This window comes from Hemiscyllium ocellatum, chromosome 8 (genome assembly GCF_020745735.1).
Source record: "Hemiscyllium ocellatum isolate sHemOce1 chromosome 8, sHemOce1.pat.X.cur, whole genome shotgun sequence".
Classification (NCBI taxonomy): domain Eukaryota; kingdom Metazoa; phylum Chordata; class Chondrichthyes; order Orectolobiformes; family Hemiscylliidae; genus Hemiscyllium; species Hemiscyllium ocellatum.
Genome location: NC_083408.1, coordinates 111,003,790 through 111,024,449, shown reverse-complemented (window position 1 = coordinate 111,024,449; position 20,660 = coordinate 111,003,790). Strand labels below are relative to the sequence as shown.

Sequence of the window (20,660 nt, the reverse complement as noted above, 5' to 3'; positions counted from 1 at the left end):
TTTTGTTGTACCAGCCTGCTCATTTGTAACTACACTTGAGGCATTGAAATCTTGAGTAGAAAGAGAGTCCATGTTTGAACTTGCAACCAGTTAATTATGGAAAGAGTGCGCTTATTAGACTAATTTAACCCTTCCTCATTCCAACCTTTCTTTTTACCTGATCTCAGAAATTAAGCTAATATGAACAACACGGACTGCTTTTGACTCCATTTTGAATTTCATTTCAGGAAGGCTGTACTTTGTCCTGACAAATGTTGATTGCCTCTGAAAGAGGAAAGGTAGCTACAAAGGCATGAGGGAGGAGCTGGCCAGAGTTGATTGGAAGGGGAACCTAGCAGGGAGGAGGGTGGAGCAGCAACATCAGGAGTTTCTGAGGGTAATTTAGGATGCACATGAAAAATACATCCCTACGGTGCTGAATTAGTCAAAACAATTAATAGGAGTCAACAGCCATGACTGACAAAGGGATTAAGGGACAGCATAAAACCAAAAGGAAAAGCATACTATGTAGTGAAGATAAGTAGAAAACCAGAGGATTGGGAAGTCTTTAAAAACCGGTAGAGCATAACTTAAAAAACCATTTGGGGGTAGAAGATAAAATATGAGGGTAAGCTAGCTAGTAATATAAAAGATGATTAAATGAGTCTTATATGGAAATAAAAGCTTTGCAAGAGTGAACATTGGATTGCTAGAAAATGATGCTGGAGAATAGTAATGGGGAACACAAGAATGCCAGAGGAACTGAATACGTACTTTGCCTCAGTCTTCATAGTGCAAGATACCAGCAGCATGCAAGAACTTCAGGGGACAGAGGTGATTAGTGTCATTACAAAGGAGAAGGTGATGTGGAAACTGAAAGGTCTAAATATGGGTAAATCATCCCGACCAGTTGGACTACACCCCAGGGTTCTGAAAGAGATAGCTGAGGAGATTGTGGGGTATTGGTGGTGATCTTTCATGAATCTCTGGAGTCAGGGAGGGTCCTAGAGGACTGGCACATGGCTAAAGTAACACTCCTGTTTGCGAAAGGCGGGGAGCAGAAGGCAGGAAACTCTTGGCTGATTAGCCTGACCTTGGTTGTTGGTAAGATTTTAAAGTCCATTATTAAGGATAAGGTTGCAGATTACTTGGAAGTGCATGGCAAAATAGGACTGAGTTAGCATGGCTGCATCAAGGGAAAGTCATATCTGACAAATCTGTTGGGATTCTTTGTGGAGATAATGAGCAAGTTAGACAAAGGAGAGCCAGCGTATGTGATCTGTTTAGATTTCCAGAAGACTTTTGACAAGATGCCACACAGGAGGCTGCAAAATAAAATAAGAGCACATGGTATTACAGTAACATGCTGGCAAGGATGAAGAATTATCTAACTGGCAGAAAACAGAGAATGGTGATAAAGAGGTCTTTTGCAGGATGACAGCTGATGACACATGGCATTTCGCAGAGGTCAATGTTGGGGCCACAATAATTCACGTTATACATTACATTTTTGGACAGGGCTTTGTTGTTAACATGATGCAAACATAGATTGAGGGACAGGTAGTATTGAGGAAGCGGTCAGTTGGAGGATTCGGACAGTTTAGCAGAGTGGGCAAAAAAGGGGTAGATAGAATGCAATGTGGGTAAACATGAGGTTATGCACTTTGGTTGGGAGAATTGAGGCATAAACAGTTCTCTAAAGTGCAAAGGTACTTAAGAGTCCTAATTCAGGATTCTCTTAAGGTTATTTTACAGGTTCAGTTGGCAGTTAGGAAGACAAATGCAATGCTGATATTCATTTTGAGAAGTCGAAAATACAAGAGTCATAGAAATTTACAGCACAGAAACAGACCCTTCGGTCCAACTCATCCATACTGACCAGATATCCCAACCCAATCTAGTCCCACCTGCCAGCACCAAAACCCTCCAAACCCTTCCTATTCATATACCCATCCAGATGCCTTTCAAATGTTGCAATTGTACTAGCCTCCACCACTTCCTCTGGCAGCTCATTCCATACACGTACCACCCTCTGTGTGAAAAAGTTGCCCCTTAGGTCTCTTTTATATCTTTCCCCTCTCACCCTAAACCTATGCCCTCTAGTTCTGGACTCCCCTACCCCAGGAAAAGACTTTTCACAACATCTTTCCGATAGAAAGGCGACCAGAATTGCACGCAATATTCCCACAGTGGCCTAATCAATGTCCTGTACAGCTGCAACATGACCTGCCAACTCCTTTACTCAATACTCTGACCAATAAAGGAAAGCATAACAAACACCTTCTTCACTATCCTATTTACCTGCGACTCCACTTTCAAGGAGCTATGAACCTACACTCCAAAGTCTCCTTGCTCAGCAACACTCCCTAGGACCTTACCATTAAGCATATAAGTCCTGATAAGATTTGTTTTCCCAAAATGCAGCACCTCACGTGTATCTAATTTAAACTCCATCTGCCACTTCTCAGCCCATTGGCCCATCTGATCAAGATCCTGTCGTAATCTGAGATAACCTTCTTCGCGGTCCACTACCCATCCAATTTTGGTGTCATTAACAAACTTACTAACTATACCTCTTATGCTCACATCCAAATCATTTATATAAATGATGAAAAATAGTGGACCCAGCACCGATCCTTGTGGCATTCCACTGGTCACAGGCTTCCAGTCTGAGAAACAATTCTCCACCACCACTCTGTCTTCTACCTTTTGACCCAGTTCTGTATCCAATTGACAAGTGCTCCCTGTATTTCATGAGATCTAACCTTGCTCATTAGTCTCCCATGGGGAACCTTGTTGAACAGATACACTGCTGAGGTTGTATAAAGCTGTGATCAGACTGCATTTAGAATATTGAGAGTTTTGGGCATGTACCTAAGGAAGGGTGTGCTGACTCTGAAGGGGACACACACAGTGAGGTTTACAAGAATGATCTCAGGAATGAAGGGCTTGTCATCTGAGGAGAGGTTGAGGACTCTGGGTCTGTATTCGATGGAATTTAGAAGGATTGGTGGGGGAATGTGTTTGAAACTTAATACTGAGAAGTCTGGATAGAGTGAACGTGGAGAAGGTTTTTCCACTAATAGGAGACACCAAGACCACAGCACACAGCCTCCAAGTGAAGAGTTGACCATTTCGAACTAAGATGAGGAATAACCTATAATCAGACGGTGATGAATTTGTGTTATTAGGGAATGAAACCGGTCTTTTACGGTTGCAGGGAAGGTACAGGGGGTTTGGGGAGGGGGTTTGGTGGGGAGAGTGGCGCGAACCAAGGATTGGTGAAGGCAGAGAGGGGTGGGGAGGGGAAGATGTTCTTCGGAGTTGGCGGAAGTGTTTAAGGATGATACATTGGATGCAGAGACTGGTAGGGTGGTAGTTGAGGATAAGGGGCACCCTGTCTTCTTTGCGTTTGGAGGAGGATAGTTTAGAGCAGTGGAGCAGGTAATAGAGGAGGTGTGGTGGAGTGGTGTCTGAATGACAGAGGAGGGAAGAGCACGTTGTTCAAAATAGGTGGACATCTGGGATACTTGGGAGTGGAATGTCTCTTCATCCAAGCAGATGTGATGGAGGCAGAATAATTGGGAAAACGGGATGAACGTCTTGTAGAATACTAAGTGGGAGGAGGTGTAGTCCAGGTAGTTATGGGAGACTGTGGGTTTATAGACAGACTGTCATCGGCGATGGAAATGAAGAGGTCAAGAAAGAGGAGGAAGGTATCCGAGGTAGACCAAGTGAAAAGAGGAGTGGAAGTTGTGGGTGAACTTGATGAACTGCTTCAGTTCAGCGTGGGCACAGGATGCTCACTGATATAGTCAGTGATGTAATGGCAAAGAGTTGGGACACAGTGCCTGTGTAGGTACTAAGGAGGGACTGTTTGACATAGCTGACAAAGAGGCAGACATAGCTCGGGCCCATCCAAATGGCCAAGGAAAAGTTATTAAGGGTGAGGACTAGTTTGGCAAGGCAAAGGAGGGTATTGGTGGAGGGGGACTGGTTGGGATTTTTGGAGAGGAAGATGTTGAAGGCCTGGAGGCCATCCCTGTTGGGGTATGGACATTTATAATGACGGCATGTCCATAGTGATGATAACGCACTGGGTGCCATGGAACTGGAAGTTACTGAAGAGGTGGAGGGTGTGGTTAGTGTCACGGATGTAGGTGGGAAATGTTTGCATCAAGGGGGAGAGATTGGAGTTGAGGTAGGAGGAAATACATTCAGTGGAGCAGGAGCATTGAAGACAATGGGTGAGCTGGGGTGTTGGGCTTATGGATCTTGGGGAGCAGGTAGAACTGGGCAGTGTGAGGCTGGGGGCCATGAGGTTGGAGGCAGTGGAGGGTAGATGACCAGAGGCAATGAGGGCACAAACAGTGTAAGTGATTTTGGGCTGATGGGCCAGAGTGGGGTTGTGGTCAAGGGAGAGGTCAGACATGGTGTCAGAGAGCTGGTGTTCGGCCTCTAGAAGACATAGGGGTCCATCCTTCCGACGACCATTACCTCGCCTTTGTGAAACAGAATTGGTGCAGAGAGAGTTGAGTGCTTTTTGAAATATAGTAACTGCTCTGATAGGAAAGGTCCTAAGCTTGATTGCCAGACTGTGCTGATGTATCTGGTTTTGGCTGAGCAATGGTGAGGATGCTGCATTGATGTCTGTGTCACGGATAGAGAAACTCAACTGAATTCGCCATATCAACACAGTGCCTACAAGAGCAGGTCAGAGGCTCGGAATATTGCGGCAAGTACCTAACCTCCTGACCACCCCCAAAAGCCTATCCATCATAAACAAGGTGCAAATCAAGAGTGTGATGGAATAGGACAGTACACCACAGTACAGGCTCTTTGGCCCTCAATGTTGTGCTGGCTTTTTATTCAACATTAAGATCAGACTAACCTAAATACCCTTCATTTTACTATCATCCAACTTGCTTGGATGGGTGCAGCTCCAAAACCATTCAAGAAGCTTGACACCTTCCGGGACAAAGTAGCTCTGCAGAGATCCACCAAAGTCCTCAGACAGCACCTTCCAAACCCATGACCACATTCATCTAGAAGGATAAAGGCAGAAGATAGATGAGAACATGATAATCTGCAAGTTCCCCTCCAAGCCACTCACCATCCTGACTTGAAAACATATTGTCATTCCTTCACTGCTACTACATCAGAATCCTGGAACTCCCTCCCTAAGGGCATTATGGGTCAACCCACAGCAGGTGGACTGCAGAGGTTCAAGAAGGCAGCTCACTATTACCTTCTCAAGGGCAAATGGGGATGGGCAATAAATGCTGCTGACCAGCCCACATTCCACAAGTGAATAAAAAAATGAAAATCTTGGGTTTCTGTTCCTAATCACTACCCAGTATTCCATGTTGGAAGTCCACAAATATGAATCTTGGCTGAGGGCAATATCAGACTTGACCATGACACCTCTCCTGTTGCCTCTGGTTGGTCAAGTAGCTTCTACATACTATTAAAGATTATACCAAAGACAATGAGCAGCAGACAGTGGGCCTTTTGAGAGATGGGTAAATTACATGAGGGGCATGGATAGGGTGAGTAGGCAAGATCTTTTCTCCAAGGTAGGGGAGTCCAAAACTAGAGGGCACACGTTTAAAATGAGCAGGGAAAGATTTAAAAGGGACCCAAAGGGCAATGTTTTCATGCAGAAGATATTGCGTGTGTGGAATTAACTGTCAGAGGAAGTGATGGAGGTTGGTACAGTTACAACATTGAGAAGGATCTAGTTGGGTACATGATTCGAGAGGGTTTCGAGGGATATGGGCCAAACACTGGGAAGTGGGATTAGATTAATTTAGGATATCTGGTCAGCATGGACTCTTGGACCGGAGGGTCTGTTTCCATGCTGTGTTTCACTATGACGCTGGTGCAGGAATATTGTCTGTACTTTATAGTTATCAACACATTTAAATATTTTAAAAATTATTTTGGCTTGTCTGGAAAATAAGGTGCATCGGATTTCAAGTTTTTGAAACACTGTGGAGGAGAAAATTTGTAACTTTTGCTTATTGTGTGTTTTCACAGCTTGGAATTATATATCGAGATATTAAACTGGAAAATATACTTCTCGACAGTAATGGCCATGTGGTTCTAACAGATTTTGGACTCAGTAAAGAGTTTCTAATAGACGAAGTAAGTATTTTGCCTTTCGTTGCAACAACATCTATGCTTCGTTGATTAATGCAATGGTGTGTATTCAAAAATTAATTTCAAATAACAGATTGGGATTGCAGTCTTTAACACTGATGTGAATCTGATCTATTTTGCCAAAGTAATATTTTTCTCAAACCTTATTCAGATCAGAAAAATATTTAATCCAGTGTGGCTCAGTGGGATTGAGATTACCATTGGCCTTGGTTTTATATTGTCTCTCCAAGTTGGAGAGACAATGTATATTTCTTTTACACTACATAAGTATTGCTGAAAAAAGAGGCAAGCTGACAAAGCTTTTCAATGCACACATCAGAACAGGATCACGAGTTCCAAATTTCTCAGAGAATAATAATTTCTACTGCATGAGAAAGGCTGCTGATTGGATAATGCATGGTCTCTAATTGTTCAAGGCATTGCCATGGAACTGTTGCACCTACCCTATCGTTTAATTCACAGTGCTTATTCTGTTTGCAGAGGACAGACCCTGAATATAAATTAAACAAAAACGTGGGGGTATAATATTTCCCTGGGGTATATTCTCCTTGGTATTACCTCCATGAATCAGTCAACTTGTCAACTAATCAGCACGATTTTCACATGCAGTGAAGACTGCTGGTTCTTTAGAAATGTGGCATTCTTGTTTGTCCTGATGAATATGAGGCAAAAAAGCTTTGGCAGCAAATCTGTTTTTTTCAGCCACATATACAATCGTGTGTATCTTTTCTGTCTCGCTGACCTCACTGCTTTGCCTAAGATTCCAGTTTTAATTGGTTTGATGACCTTTTATGCTGTTAGGACGATTCCATTGCTTATGCCTTTGAATAGTGATAGTTTGCATCTGTGAGCTACTACCTCTGCCATTCTATTTTACTATTAAACCCTTATATTATTCTTCATACTGAGAAAGAATAAAACATTAGTCATGCTTGTAAATCCTGGCAACTGATTGGAAACAAACATGCCTGGGGCTTCCTCCTTCCATCTGCCTTAGCTGGGTTTTTTTGGTAAAATAAAATTCACAATAAGTGAAAATCGTTGACAAGACAAAACTGTATTGCCCATCCCCAATCAGGTCAGTAGAGCTGTATAGCCCCTACACCACCAATTAGGTCAGTGGAATTGTGTTCTTTACTATTTGAAAAATATACTTTATTCATAAAATAATCGATATACATATATAACCACAAGAGCAGTTCGATGTTGTACAGTCTTTACATGTGGAGAACAAACAGTCCTAAGGCGTTTCTTATTTATACAAGTCTATATTTACATACATTTGAGGCATCGGGAAGGCCAGTAACTGAACATGTTGTGTGTGTAATGAGGTCAGCCAGGTGGACCTCACAGAATATGAGTTGTTAATCTGGTCTAATCAGACTGAAAGATCAGAACATTAACTTTCATGTATCTGGGAGGCAATGGCCCAGTGGTATTATCCCTTGACTATTAATCCAGGAACCTAGAATAATGTTCTGGGCACCAGGATTTGAATCCCACCACGGCAGATGGTGAAATTTGAAATCAATTTTAAAATCCTCAGCCACTCCAATCTCCTGCCCTCACAAAGTGCAGCCCTCCATTCCGTCCGCTCCAACCTCCAGCCTCACCATCAAACCCGCAGAAAAGGGGGGGCACAGTAGTAGTGTGGCGCCCCGACTCTAACACAGCTGAAGCCAGGCCCCAACTTGAAGATACAGCCTCCTATTGCTCTCTCGATCACGACCTCACCTCCCATCACCAAATCATCATCTCCCAGACCATCCACAACCTCACCACCTCAGGGGATCCACAGTCTCCAACCTCATTGCCTGTGAACCTCGCATTGGCCAATTCTACCTCCTTCCTAAAATCCACAAACCTGACTGCCCTGATCGACCCATTGTCTCAGCCTCCGCCTGTCCCACCGAACCCATCTCTTCCTACCTCGACACCCTTCTGTGCCCCTTAGTCCAGGAACTCCCCGTGTCTGCGTGGGTTTCCTCCGGGTGCTCCGGTTTGCTCCCACAGTCCAAAGCTGTGTGGGTCAAGTGAATTGGCCATGCTAAACTGCCCATAGTGTTAGGTAAGGGGTAAATGTAGGGGTATGGGTGGGTTGCGCTTCGGCGGGTTGGTGTGGACTTGTTGGGCCGAAGGGCCTGTTTCCACACTAAGTAATCTTATCTAATCTAATCTAAACTCCCCACTACGTTCGGGACACCACCCATGCCCTTCGCCTCCTCCAAGATTTTCATTTCCCTGGTCCCCAACACCTCACCTTCACCATGGACATCCAGTCCCTGTACTCATCGAACCGCCACGACGAAGGTCTCCAAGCCCTCTGTTTCTTCCTCTCACGCCGTCCCAACGAGTACCCTTCCACCGACACCCTCATCCGCCTAACTGAACTGGTCCTCACCCTCAACAACTTCTCCTTCCAATCCTCCCACTTCCTCCAAACCAAAGGGGTAGACATGGGCACCCACTTGGAACCCAGCTATGCCTGCCTTTTTGTTGGATACGTGGAACAGTCCATCTTCCGCAGTTACACTAGCACCACCCTCTACCTGTTCCTCCGCTACATCGATGACTGGATTGGCACCGCCTTGTGCTCCCACGAGGAGGTTGAACAGATCATCAACTTTACCAACACCTTCTGCCCGACCTCAAATTCACCTGGACCATCTCGGACACCTCTTCCCCACCACACCCCCACTCCCCCTTCCTGGACCTCTCCATTAATGTCTCTGGCGACCGACTAACTACAGACATATACTACTAACCCACCAACTTCCAAAGCTACCTAGACTCCACCTCCTCCCACCCTACCTCCGGTAAAAATGCTTTCCTTTATTCTCAATTCCTCCACTTCTGTTGCATCTGTTCCTAGATGATCAGTTCCACCTCAGAAAGTCCCAGATGGCCTTCTTCTTCCACGATCGCAACTTCCTTTCCCATGTGATTGACAATGCCCTCCAGCGCATTTCCTCCACTTCATACACCACTGCCCTGAACCCCGCCACTCCCAACGCAACAAGGACAGAACCCTCCTGGTCCTCACCTTCCATCCCACCAACCTCTGTATATAACACATCATCCTCCGCCACTTCCGCCATCTTCAAACGGACCCCACTGCCAGAGATGTATTCCTTCCCCACCCTTATCAGCATTCCGAAAAGACCATTCCATCTATGACTCCCTTGTCAGGTCCATACCCCCACCAGCCCAGACCCCACTCCTGGCACCTTTCCCTGCCACTGCAGGAAGTGCAAAACTTGGGCCCACGCCATACCCCTCATCTCCGTCCAAGGCCCCAAGGGATTCTTCCACATCTGTTAAACATTTACCTGTACCAATGTCGTCTACTGCATCCATTACACCCAGTGTGGTCTCCTCTACATCGGGGAGACAGGACATCTTGCGTATTGTTTCAGAGAACTTTCTGGGACATCCGCACCTACCAACCCCACCGCCCGTGGCTGTACACTTCAACTCCCCCTCCCATTCCGTCAAGGTCATGCAAGTCCTGGGCCTCCTCCACTGCCAAACCGTTACCACCCGACGCCTGGAGGAGGAACGTCTCATATTCTGCCTAGAGACCCTGCAACCACACAGGATAAATGTGGATTTCAACAGCTTCCTCTTTTCCCCTCCCCCCACATTATCCCAGTCCCTAGCCTCCAACTTGGCACCGCTCTCTGGACCTGTCCTTCACTTTCCCCTCTGCCCTAACACCTTCTCCCTCATCTTCATCCACCTATTCCTTTCTCAGCTACCTTTCCCCAAACCCCACCCCCTCCCATGTATCTTTCAGCTGCGACCCACAGCCTCATTCCTGATGAAGGGCTTATGCCCAAAATGTCAATTCTTCTGCTCTTCAGATGCTGCCTGACATGCTGTGCTTTTCCAGCACCACACTCTCGACTCTGATCTCCAGCATCTGCAGTCCTCACTTTCTCTCAGCCCATTGGCCCATCTGATCAAGATTTTGGTGTGCATCCTGGGGAACAGCCCATGGAGCACAGAGTCCTGTATCATAGAGCTGCTCAAGACAAGCCTTCACAAAAACCACTAAATCTCTCTGCAGACCTCCTTTGCAAAGCCTCATTCCAGCAGAAGATATGTGATAGTCTCTACCCACTGCAGCCACTTCGAGGGCAGCGTGCAGTGGCACAGAGGCCAGGCCTGCATGAAGGTTCTCACAGGTAGTGACCTTCTCACCACCAGCGAAACAATGTCTTGGTGTTTGTTGGAAAGCTGTGGTGATGACGATTCTGCCAAATGACTTTGACAATCTGCTTAGAGAACAATCTTCATTGGAGACAAAATATACTGCAGATGCTGGAATCCAAAGTAGACAGGCAGAAGATTGGAAGAACACAGCATCAGGAGGTGCAGAAGTTGATATTTTGGGTGTGACACTTCTTCAGGACAGGAGGTGGGTGTCAGGGGAGCTGACCTTTCCCTTTTCCCGCAAGGTCTCGAGGACGCTATGCGGTGACCACTTCCTGATTGACACGTGGTCAGAGGTGTTCTTCTTTGCACATGTCTCCATGAAGGACAGGAGATAAGGAATGGTCCAACTATTTGGAGTGTTCTTTGGCATTTCCCATCCTTTGCAACACCGGGGACAGGTCAAAGCTCAATGTGGAGTTACATTTGGCGTTTGTGTACTAAGGTCTACATATAGCATGGCTATCAGGATGAGGGTGGCACTGGGTGCATTGTTAAGCGCTTTTCCAGAGCTGTTTACATGTTGTCCCTGCAGACATAGTCCATCTTAGACCTCCAGATGAAGTGGAAGATGGCTTGGGTGACTGCAATGGTGCTGGTTCATGGAATGAGCTAGATTTATTCCATGTGCAACTGCAGAGAGTATGCCACATTTGATGTCTAGACTTTTACCCACATTGGAGAGGGAGAAATGCTTCCAAAGGCCCAGTTTCTGCCTCAACCTGGCGATACACCCCTCCAACAGTTTTGCACATACCCCAGCCCCTCCAAACCTTCAGGTAATCTGTCCTGATGGTGAAGAGGATAATGGATTGGTTGGCCCAGTTCCCAAAAAATTAGGACTAAATTTATTGTCACATATATTCAAGTACAGGAATATAGGAGTACAGTGAAAAATGTACAAAGTCATTGGCGCCATCTTCAAATTTTATTTTTAGATTCCCTAGTGTGGAAACAGGCCATTTGGCCCAACAAGTCCACACTGTCTCTCCAAAGGAGTAACCCATCCAGACCCATTCTCCTATTACTCTACATTTTACCCCTGACTAATGCCCCTAACCTACACATCCCTGAGCACTATGGGCAATTTAGCATGGCCAATTCACCTATCCTGAACATCTTTTGGATTGTGGGAGGAAACCGGAGCACCGGAGGAAACCCACACAGGGAGAATATGCAAACTCCACACATACAGAACCAGAATCTTTTTTAAAAATTAGTAGAAGAAATCAAAGAATCAGAGCTAAAAGAAAAGAAAAATCCAGATTTTAAAGTCTTTAAAAAACATGGCCTAGTTCTTGCCCCAATGTCCCTTGGTTTCTGAGGCCAGTTTGAACTGGTTCCAGATGCTCATGACTCTACACACTGATAACAGATCCAAGCAGAAAATGGTGATGCCATCCACTTACAGGAAGGCTTTGACTTGCAAGCCTCCACTACCTGGAATAGTCAACCCTCTCAAGCTTGCATCCTTCCTGATGGACTCAGCAAAAGGCTTTATTCAGTACAAAGCAGGAGAGAGTGGGCAGCCTTGTCTGACTCCAGATCTGATCAGGAAGCTTTCTGATTCCCAACTGTTGATTGAGACTACACTAATGATGTTGGTGTAGAGCAGTCGGATCTAATTACAAATTCCCTCCCCAAAGTCTATTACCCCATACCCAGTTAGATCAGTGGGATTGTATACCCCCTCCCCTTTCAATCCCCAGTCAAGTTAGTGAAGCTATGTAGCTATGTTTGGCTCCAGTCAGGTCAGTCAGTGATGGTTTACTATTGCAAAAACCGGTAGTTTATCTGTGATGTTTATCTTACAAGCTCAAGTTTATGTAAAGTGCATCATACCGCATGTAAATTGTTCCCATAGGCACACAACAGCTTCAACCCAGCTGAAAGTCAAATGTGAGAAATGTATTTGAATATTTTATTAGCAGTGCAGTGTTGGAAATTGAGATCCAGCTGCAGGCTTTTTGAAAGATTTCAGTTAGCAAATGAAATTAGATTCACATTCTTTAGCACTGTTTGATAACTGAAACATATTGTAAAACATATTAAAACATATTGTAAAATGCTAGCAGAAATTAGTACTGTACAATCTTTAGATCTGTAAAGTCAAATCATTAGTTCCTACATGCAAAGTAATACCCTATACAAGCAAGATTTTATTTGTTAAGTACAGCAGCAAGTGTTCTTCTGTGACTATCATATGCTTGCACTCCTGAAATTGTTTTAAAATATCTTGATGGACAGCGCACTTGTAAATATTGTCATACTACTGAATCAGACATCTTTTGTAAGTAAACAAAAAAATTAATTTGTGGAAAATGTGTTTTTCAATATTTCTAATATATAAGGCTAATTGTTTTGACAAGCCCTCAGTCAGCCTCCAGCCCTGCAACAATCTTTATGGACAGCCTGGTGTGCAGTAAGACTGTGAGATGGTGTGGTTGGTCGCAGTCTGGAGGATGGGTGCAGGGTAGCCATATCAGGGAAATTGGTGGGCAGGAGAAGACAATTGCAGTCAGTAGATAGGGAGGCCTATGTTTGGAAAAGATGAGTACTGGGAGGCCAAAGATTGTGTCGAGAAGAGTCTGAAGATTTCTTTATTTTGTTATTTTTCTACATTTATGCTAAGAAGACTGTAGCACAGAATTTTTTTTAAACTTATTTCTTTAGTTCACTGTTTCTGTAACTTAGATTTTGTACCTAGATACTTTTGCCCTATGATGGTGCCATCCATGGCAACATTGTACACTTTTCGCTGGACTCTTGTACCCCATATTTTAGTACACATGACAGTAAAATCTGAATCTATAATATTTTCTTGAGCATTTTTAGGAAAGCTGCCCTCCTTCCCATTGTTTTGGCTGAGTACCAAACCTCCATTTCATGCCAATTTTACTGACACCAAAAAAAGTCCAAGCATCACCAGTTGATTTCAAATTGGGCTTACACTTTCACAGTCAGAAGTAGATTTAAATATAACGGTAAGCAGCCTGTCCGCTACCAATATCCACTGCTATTGCCAGAAAATGTGGCAGGTGTGATGTGGTTGAGTCATGTTAGACTGATTTTAAAAATATTATTTATTTTGTTTTATTTGTTCATGAGATGAGGATATTGCTGGCTAGGTTAACATTTATTGGCTATCCCTCATTGCATTAGAGAAAGTGCTGATGCTGCCTTCCAGTTACAAAAAACGTAAAACAGAACTGCACAGGAACAGGTTCTTCGGCCCACCATTTCTGTACCGATCACGGTGCTATTCTAAACTAATCCCATCTGCCTGCACCTGGTCCGTACTCCTCAATTGCCTGCCTGCTCTTGTGTCTGTCTAAATTCCTCCTGTATCCGTTCTACCACCTCCCCTGGCAGTGTGTTCTAGGCACCTACCATGCATTGTGTAAAAAAACTTGCACATCTCCTTTAAATCTTTCCTGCCTCAGCTTAAACCTATGACCCCTAGTATTTGTCATTTCCACCTGGGAAAAAACTCTGACTGTCCACCCTTTCATACCTCTCATAATTTGTATACATGTATCAAATTGCCCCTCAGCCTCCGACACTCTAGTGAAAACAATCCAAGTTTGTCCAACCTCTCCTTACAGCTGGTATACTCCAATCCAGGCAACATCCTAGTAAACCTCTTTTGTTCCCGTCGTCAAAGCCTCCACACCCTTCCTGTAGTTTTGTGAGCAGAATTGCACTCATCATTGCAATTGTGGCTTAACTAAAGCTTAATACAGCTGCAACATGACTTGCCAATGTCTCATTGCCCCAACTATGAGGGCAAGCATGCAGTACCACCTTATCCACTTGTGTTGCCACTTTCAGTGAGTTTTGGTCTTGCACCCCAAGTTTTCTCTGTATATGAGTGCTTCTAAGGGTCTTGCCATTTATTGCCTGCTTTTGTCTTGCATTCTACATTCCATAATGCATCACCTCATACTTGCCTGGATTAAACTCCAAATGCCATTTCTCAACCCTATTTTCCAACTGATCTATATCCTGCTTTGACAACCTTCTTCAATATCCTCAACTCCACCAATTTTCATCTGCAAACTTACGAACCAGATGTGCATTTTCATCCAAATCCTTTAGAAATTACAAACAACAACGGAACACCACTGGCTATAGACCTCCTGTCAGAAAAGCACCCTTCCACAACTATCCTCTGTCTTCTATGACCGAGACAATTATGTATCCAACTTAACAACTAATTGTGGATGCTGTGAATTGTGTTGAGACAGTTGAGCTGAGTAAGTCTATAATATCAGGCTTTGAGCTGCCTAATTGATTTTGTATATTGGTTTTTCACTCCTGGATTCCTTTAACAGTCTACATTTTCTAATGTTTTTCTCTGCACTGTTTGCTTACATGGCTCACTCTTTCTCCAATTCAGTACTTCACAATTCATGGTTAGGGGATGTGGCATAGTAGTAATGTTACTGGAATGGCAATCCAAAGCCTCAGACTAATGCATTGGGGCAGCTGGAGCAATTTAAATCTGTTAGTAAAACAAATTAAAATTAAAACATTATTGGTTTTCATAAAAACCCATTTGGCTCGCATGTGTCCTTTAAGGAAGGAAGTCTGCTGCCCTTGCTTGGATTTGCCTTCTGTGATTCTAGATCCATAGTAATGTGGTTGCCTTTTAACAGTCCTCTGATATGGACAGTAAAGCACTCAAATGTAATTAGAGGCAGGCAGCAAATGCTGACCTTCCTAGCATAACCTTAAATAAACCTGTAAGTGTAACATGTAATTTGTCATTTATGCACCCAATTGCATCATGTATTTAAATTCTGTATGAAATCGTAACTGTACTCCCAGCTCCCATTGCTTGAGCTGGAACTTCATGTTAGGCTTGGAAAATGCAGGTTGAACTATTTACTGGTTTCAAAAACCCATGTTCCAGATATCTGTTCATACCTGCCATATTTTCCTCTCTCAGGTGGGCAGGGGAGGAGGTTTCTTAAGTTATGAGGCAGCATTGTATGGGTGCAGGTGTTGAGAAGAGCTGATTAGAAGGCCTGCCTCAGTTCATTGAGACATCATCCAACTCTCCAACGTGCTTCTTATGCCCCCTAAATGCCAAAACTAACTCCCAAACTCCTCATATCCTTCACTCCTCCTTATAACTCCCTATACCCCCACCCTACCATTATCCATTCTTGTATTTTTATGTTCATTCATGTCCTGTCAATTCCCCCATATATCCATCGTAGCCACTCAACTCAGTATATCCACTACAGATGGAAATTTAGAATAGGATATCTTTAAAATAGATATAATTGAATAGTTCAAAGTTTTTTTTAATAAGAACTGTCATATCTAAAGGCACATCATGCTGAAGAAACACTCCTCCATTAAGCCTTTTCAAATGGTCCACTCAAATGGTCAATCTGTTGTAAAACACCTTACTATTTACTAAGACTGGTGCTATTTTAATAAACTCTTAAAACTATCACACAAAATGTGAATGTTGAGCAGTGTGGTTCTGAATCTTTTGAAACTCACGCAAGCATCCATGATAGCCCCAACTATCAAAACAAACCTTAGAAAATGTCAAATCTGCAGTCCATTAAAACTTAAATATGAGAAGGCATACTTTAAGTGTATGGTGTTCATTTCTACTTCAAAGCAGATTGTCTGTCAATCAATGGAGTGTATCAGGTACTTAGATATATTTCTGATGTTCAAGCAGATCTTTAGCTTTAAAAATAAAGCGAAAGATCATAGGTCATTTAAATCTCAGTCCTAAACATGGCAACTGAGTTTTCTAGCACATTGTTTTACAGATTTGAATGCGTACGTCACTTCCTCAATTGTACAAAGTACTGTAATGCATGACCACATTTAGACAATGGCTGTCGGTTTAATAGAGTCAAGAGTCATAGACATGTACAGGATGGAAACAGACCCTTTGGCCCAACTTGCCCATGCTGACCAGATATCCCAACCCAATCTAGTCCCACCTGCCAGCATCCAGCCCATATCCCTCCAAACCCTTCCTTTTCATATATCCATCCAGATGCCTTTTAAATGTTGTAATTGTACTAGCCTCCACCACATCCTCTGGCAGCTTATTCCATTCACGCACCACCCTCTGCGTGAAAAATTTGTCCCTCATGTCTCTTTTATATCTTTCATTTCTCACCCTAAACCTATGCCCTCTAGTTCTGGACTCTCCCAGCTGAGGGAAGAGACTTTGTTTATCGTATCCATGCCCCTGATCATTTTATAAACCTCTATAAGGTCACCCCTCAGCCTCCGATGCTCCAGGGAAAATAGCCCCAGCCTGTTCAGCCTCTCCCTATAGCTCAAATACTCCAACCCTGGCAACATCCTTATAAATCTTTTCTGAACCCTTTTAAGTTTCACAACATCCTTCCGTTAAGGAGGAGACCAGAATTGCACGCAATATTCCAAAAGTGGCCTAACTAACGTCCTGTACAGCCACAACATGACCTCCCAACTCCTGTACTCAATACACTTGACCAATAAAGGAAAACATATCCAGTGCCTTCTTCACTGTCCTATCTACCTGCGACTCTACAACAACTTTGCAGGATGTAGTCTTGTGTAATCAGTTATTGAGTGAAATATAAATCTACAATAACAGCTTATTTTAATGTGTCAAACATTTCATTCTTATTCAACAAATGCTTACCAGTGATCACAAACTTTCAGCCTCAGTGTGTTTTTCAACACCACTCAAAACAATGGGGGCAGAAATCCAACTTTGCTATTGTCTTCACAATGGGAACCCTGAGCTCAGAAGTAATGTGTGTAGAGTTTGGGCTTGATGCCTTCCTAACCAGAAAAAAGGGCAAAAATAAAAATTGGAATTTCCAGATGAACAATATTTTCTTGACCCTCGTGACCACCTGACTGCTTCCACATGCAGATTGGCAGATGTGATGTAGAGCCAGTCCAGCAGCTTGAGGATGTGCTGGAGAGGTGCACACACCTGCACTCAATTACTTCAGCCAAAGTCATAGCAATACGGGTATGGGATCATGGTGAGCACTCCCGATTCCTCTTTCTCACAAGGAAACAAAGCAGTGCCAGTGACCCCCAACCTGAGAAGGAACTATATGCAGGGCTCTCAGAAGTCTCATCTTCAACACTCCAGAAGTGGCCAGGCCCTCAATCTCTTCCCTGTTCATCCCCTTCCTCCTTAGAAAGTTCAAGTCGAAGAGGGTTCACCTGGCTCTGGCATGTTTAGGCCATGCAAACACACAAGTGACCTCAGATCATCCAAACAAACCCTCAGGGCCAGAAGGTTCCACAACTAAGCAGGTTCCCTCTCACCCCGACTGAGGGACCAATGATTATACTGATATGTAGTGGAGGGAGAGAAAATCTACTGAGGGCACTTTTGAGGCATGGGTGACATTGCACTGTACATGAATTGTCAAGCAATTATAAGTGTCACTGTTTTGACTCTACATCTATTTGTTTGAGTCTCTATTGATATCCACACAGGTTGTACCATGGTTTGATGTCTGAGGTGAGAACTACTGCAACATGTAGAAGCAAGATGACTAAGTCATGTATAGGGCTTTGGGTCCTGTAGACAGGATTTCATCTAAATCCTAAAGCACCTCTTCTTCCTTTGACTTCTTTCTCCAAATGTTTGGTGTGCTCGCAGTGAAATGTAATATCTGGGGAAGGGGGGTGTATGCAGAGAGGGAGTCAACACATTAGGATGGCCAGGGATTAGGGATCCTGCAAGACTGTATCCTGTGTAGTGCATGTGCCGGGCCCCACACCTCAGGAAGGATATACTGGCCCTGGAGCGTGTCCAGTGGAGATTCACACGGATGATCCCTGGAATGGTAGGCCTAACATATGATGAATGGCTGAGGATCCTGGGATTGTATTCATTAGAGTTAGAAGGTTGAGGGGAGATCTAATAGAAACTTACAAGATAACGCTTTGCTTAGAAAGGGTGGACACTGGGAATTTGTTTCCGTTAGGCGGGATACTAGGATCCGTGGGCACAGCCTTAGAATTGGAGGGGGTCAATTTAAAACAGAAACAAGGAGACATTTCTTCAGCCAGAGAATGGTGGCCCTATGGTATTCATTGCCACGGAGTGCAGTGGAGGCCAGGACGTGAAATATCTTCAAGGCAGAAATTGATAAATTCTTGATCCCGCAAGGAATTTAGGGCTACGGGGAGAATTGAGTTGAAATGCCCATCAGCCATGATTGAATGGAGGAGTGGACTCAATGGGCCGAATGGCTGAGTAGCTTTTTGAATAAGTTGAATCAGTTATAATGGGCCAAATGGGTTCCACCTTGCTGCATTATTTTATTGTAACACATATATCTATTAAATGAAGGGGGACTGATCAAAATTCCACAAATAATGCAAAATTATTTCATGCCTGCCTGGCACACTCTCCTCATTCCTGATGAAGGGCTCTGGCCCGAAAAGTCGAATTTCCTGTTCCTTGGATGCTGCCTAACCTGCTGTGCTTTAACCAGCAACACATTTTCAGCTCTGATCTCCAGCATCTGCAGACCTCACTTTTTACTCTTTAAATAAAAATGGAAAGGCATATTGTCCAAATAGAATCCTGTATTGGAAGTTAATGTAGATGTGTTCTACTTGTGATGGAAATCTCAAGAACTTACTTATGAAGTTGATGTTCATGATATTATGCTGTTCCCTTCACTTGTAAAATAAGTACTTTTTGCAGTTTTCATATGATATCCTCCATATCTCAAAAAGGGCAAAAATATTTGTTCATCGCCACCATCAAATAAAACACACATTATGGCAAGATACTATCCCTGATTAGCTTTAAAGGAAACCTGAATTTAATGTGACTGTCCAGGTACTCACTACCAATTATAACTATAAATGCTATCAGTTTTATTTTAGTTACTCTGCAAGGATGAGAAATCCATTAGAAGAGCTTCTAAAATTCCAAGATTGCAGTGAACCCAAGTACAGAGCTGTCAATTCCCCAGCTATCTGGGATTTGTTATTTTTTGACAAAATGTGCCAATTTGAGTGTGACAGGACCATATCGATAATCATTTTTGGTTGCTGCTAATGCTTGAAAAATGCAGCAGTGATGAAGGATTGTCAACAAGTACATAGATGCTCTGGGACAGGTCCTGGCTGTAAAGGATTGCTGTTTATGTCCATTGGTTATGGATTAATAAGCCATTTTCCATTCTTTGTGCATTTCTCCAACATGGCAGCACCAATCTCTAAATTTGTCGCAAGATTTGACCAGAATACATTACAAGACAGCCTGCAATTGCTGATGGTTCAATGTCTTGGCTGTCCATTTATCCAGGTGTTTTGAAATACCAAATCAGAAAATACCATTCCAGATTAAGAAATAAACTATATTGATCTATGATTACCCACAGTTTTGCTCAAAGATTTTCAAGAAACTAGTTGCAGATGACTTTGTATCTTTCTCCCATCCCTTTCCTTCCTTTCAAAAAGACTGTGATCATGTAGTGTTCACATTGACCCAAGCATATTTTAATACTGGCAATCACTGAAGACTCAAATATACACACATTATTTTTTGAGCTAACTCCACTTGCAGCAATCCTTTTCCTTTGATCTGTAGTTAGATCAAAGCTTCTTTCATTTGACTGCTGTACAGAATCATCAACAATAAGCATAGAACTCAATGTTCTTTAATTATAACTGGTCAGATTGTGCTTTCAACTATCCTGTTGTGTTTTTACAGCTTGAGTTTGCTTAGATTCATAGTGAATATTTTTACCTCATACATAAATCCTTTTAAATGCAAATGGATCACAGTTGAAATGGCTCAAGATATTTCTGTCAGTAGGCCTCCCTTATCAGAGCATAATAACTTCAAACATGAACAGCCATTTCTACCAAATTATCTCATAGCCTCCCATGTTTTCAATAAAACAGACACAATGTGGCTTATAGGTTGTAAGTAAAAACTCTTTGTCATTATTTTAAGAAAGTTCTTTTCATTCTTCTGATAACCTCACAAAGCCTTTTGTAACTTATTTTACAGACTCTGTCTTCCTCACAGTTTAATTTCCCACTAACTTTATATCATCAGGCGGATTGATTATCTAAGTTCAACTTCATCTAAGCCAGTAATATAGACAGTAAGTAGCTGAGGCTGCAACCCATCCTTAAGATACCCCATTAGTAGCAAGCTGCTAACCTGAAAATAGTACACTTATCCCTCCCCTGTGGTCTCCAACCTTGACTGAATGGACTATCCTCAACTCCATGTTGCATCTGTTTCACCAAAACCATTGGAATTTATGAGATGGTCTGGT

The 20,660-nt window shown here is 43.2% G+C and overlaps 1 protein-coding gene across 1 annotated transcript in view; it reads left to right on the top strand.

Moving 5' to 3' along the window:
• rps6ka5 (ribosomal protein S6 kinase, polypeptide 5) overlaps nt 1–20,660 on the top strand; it is a 237,762-nt gene that overhangs the window by 146,193 nt on the left and 70,909 nt on the right. Inside the window, exon 5 of the mRNA XM_060829467.1 lies at nt 6,019–6,126. Coding sequence (XP_060685450.1) covers nt 6,019–6,126 — 108 coding nt within the window. The remainder of the gene's footprint in view (nt 1–6,018; nt 6,127–20,660) is intronic.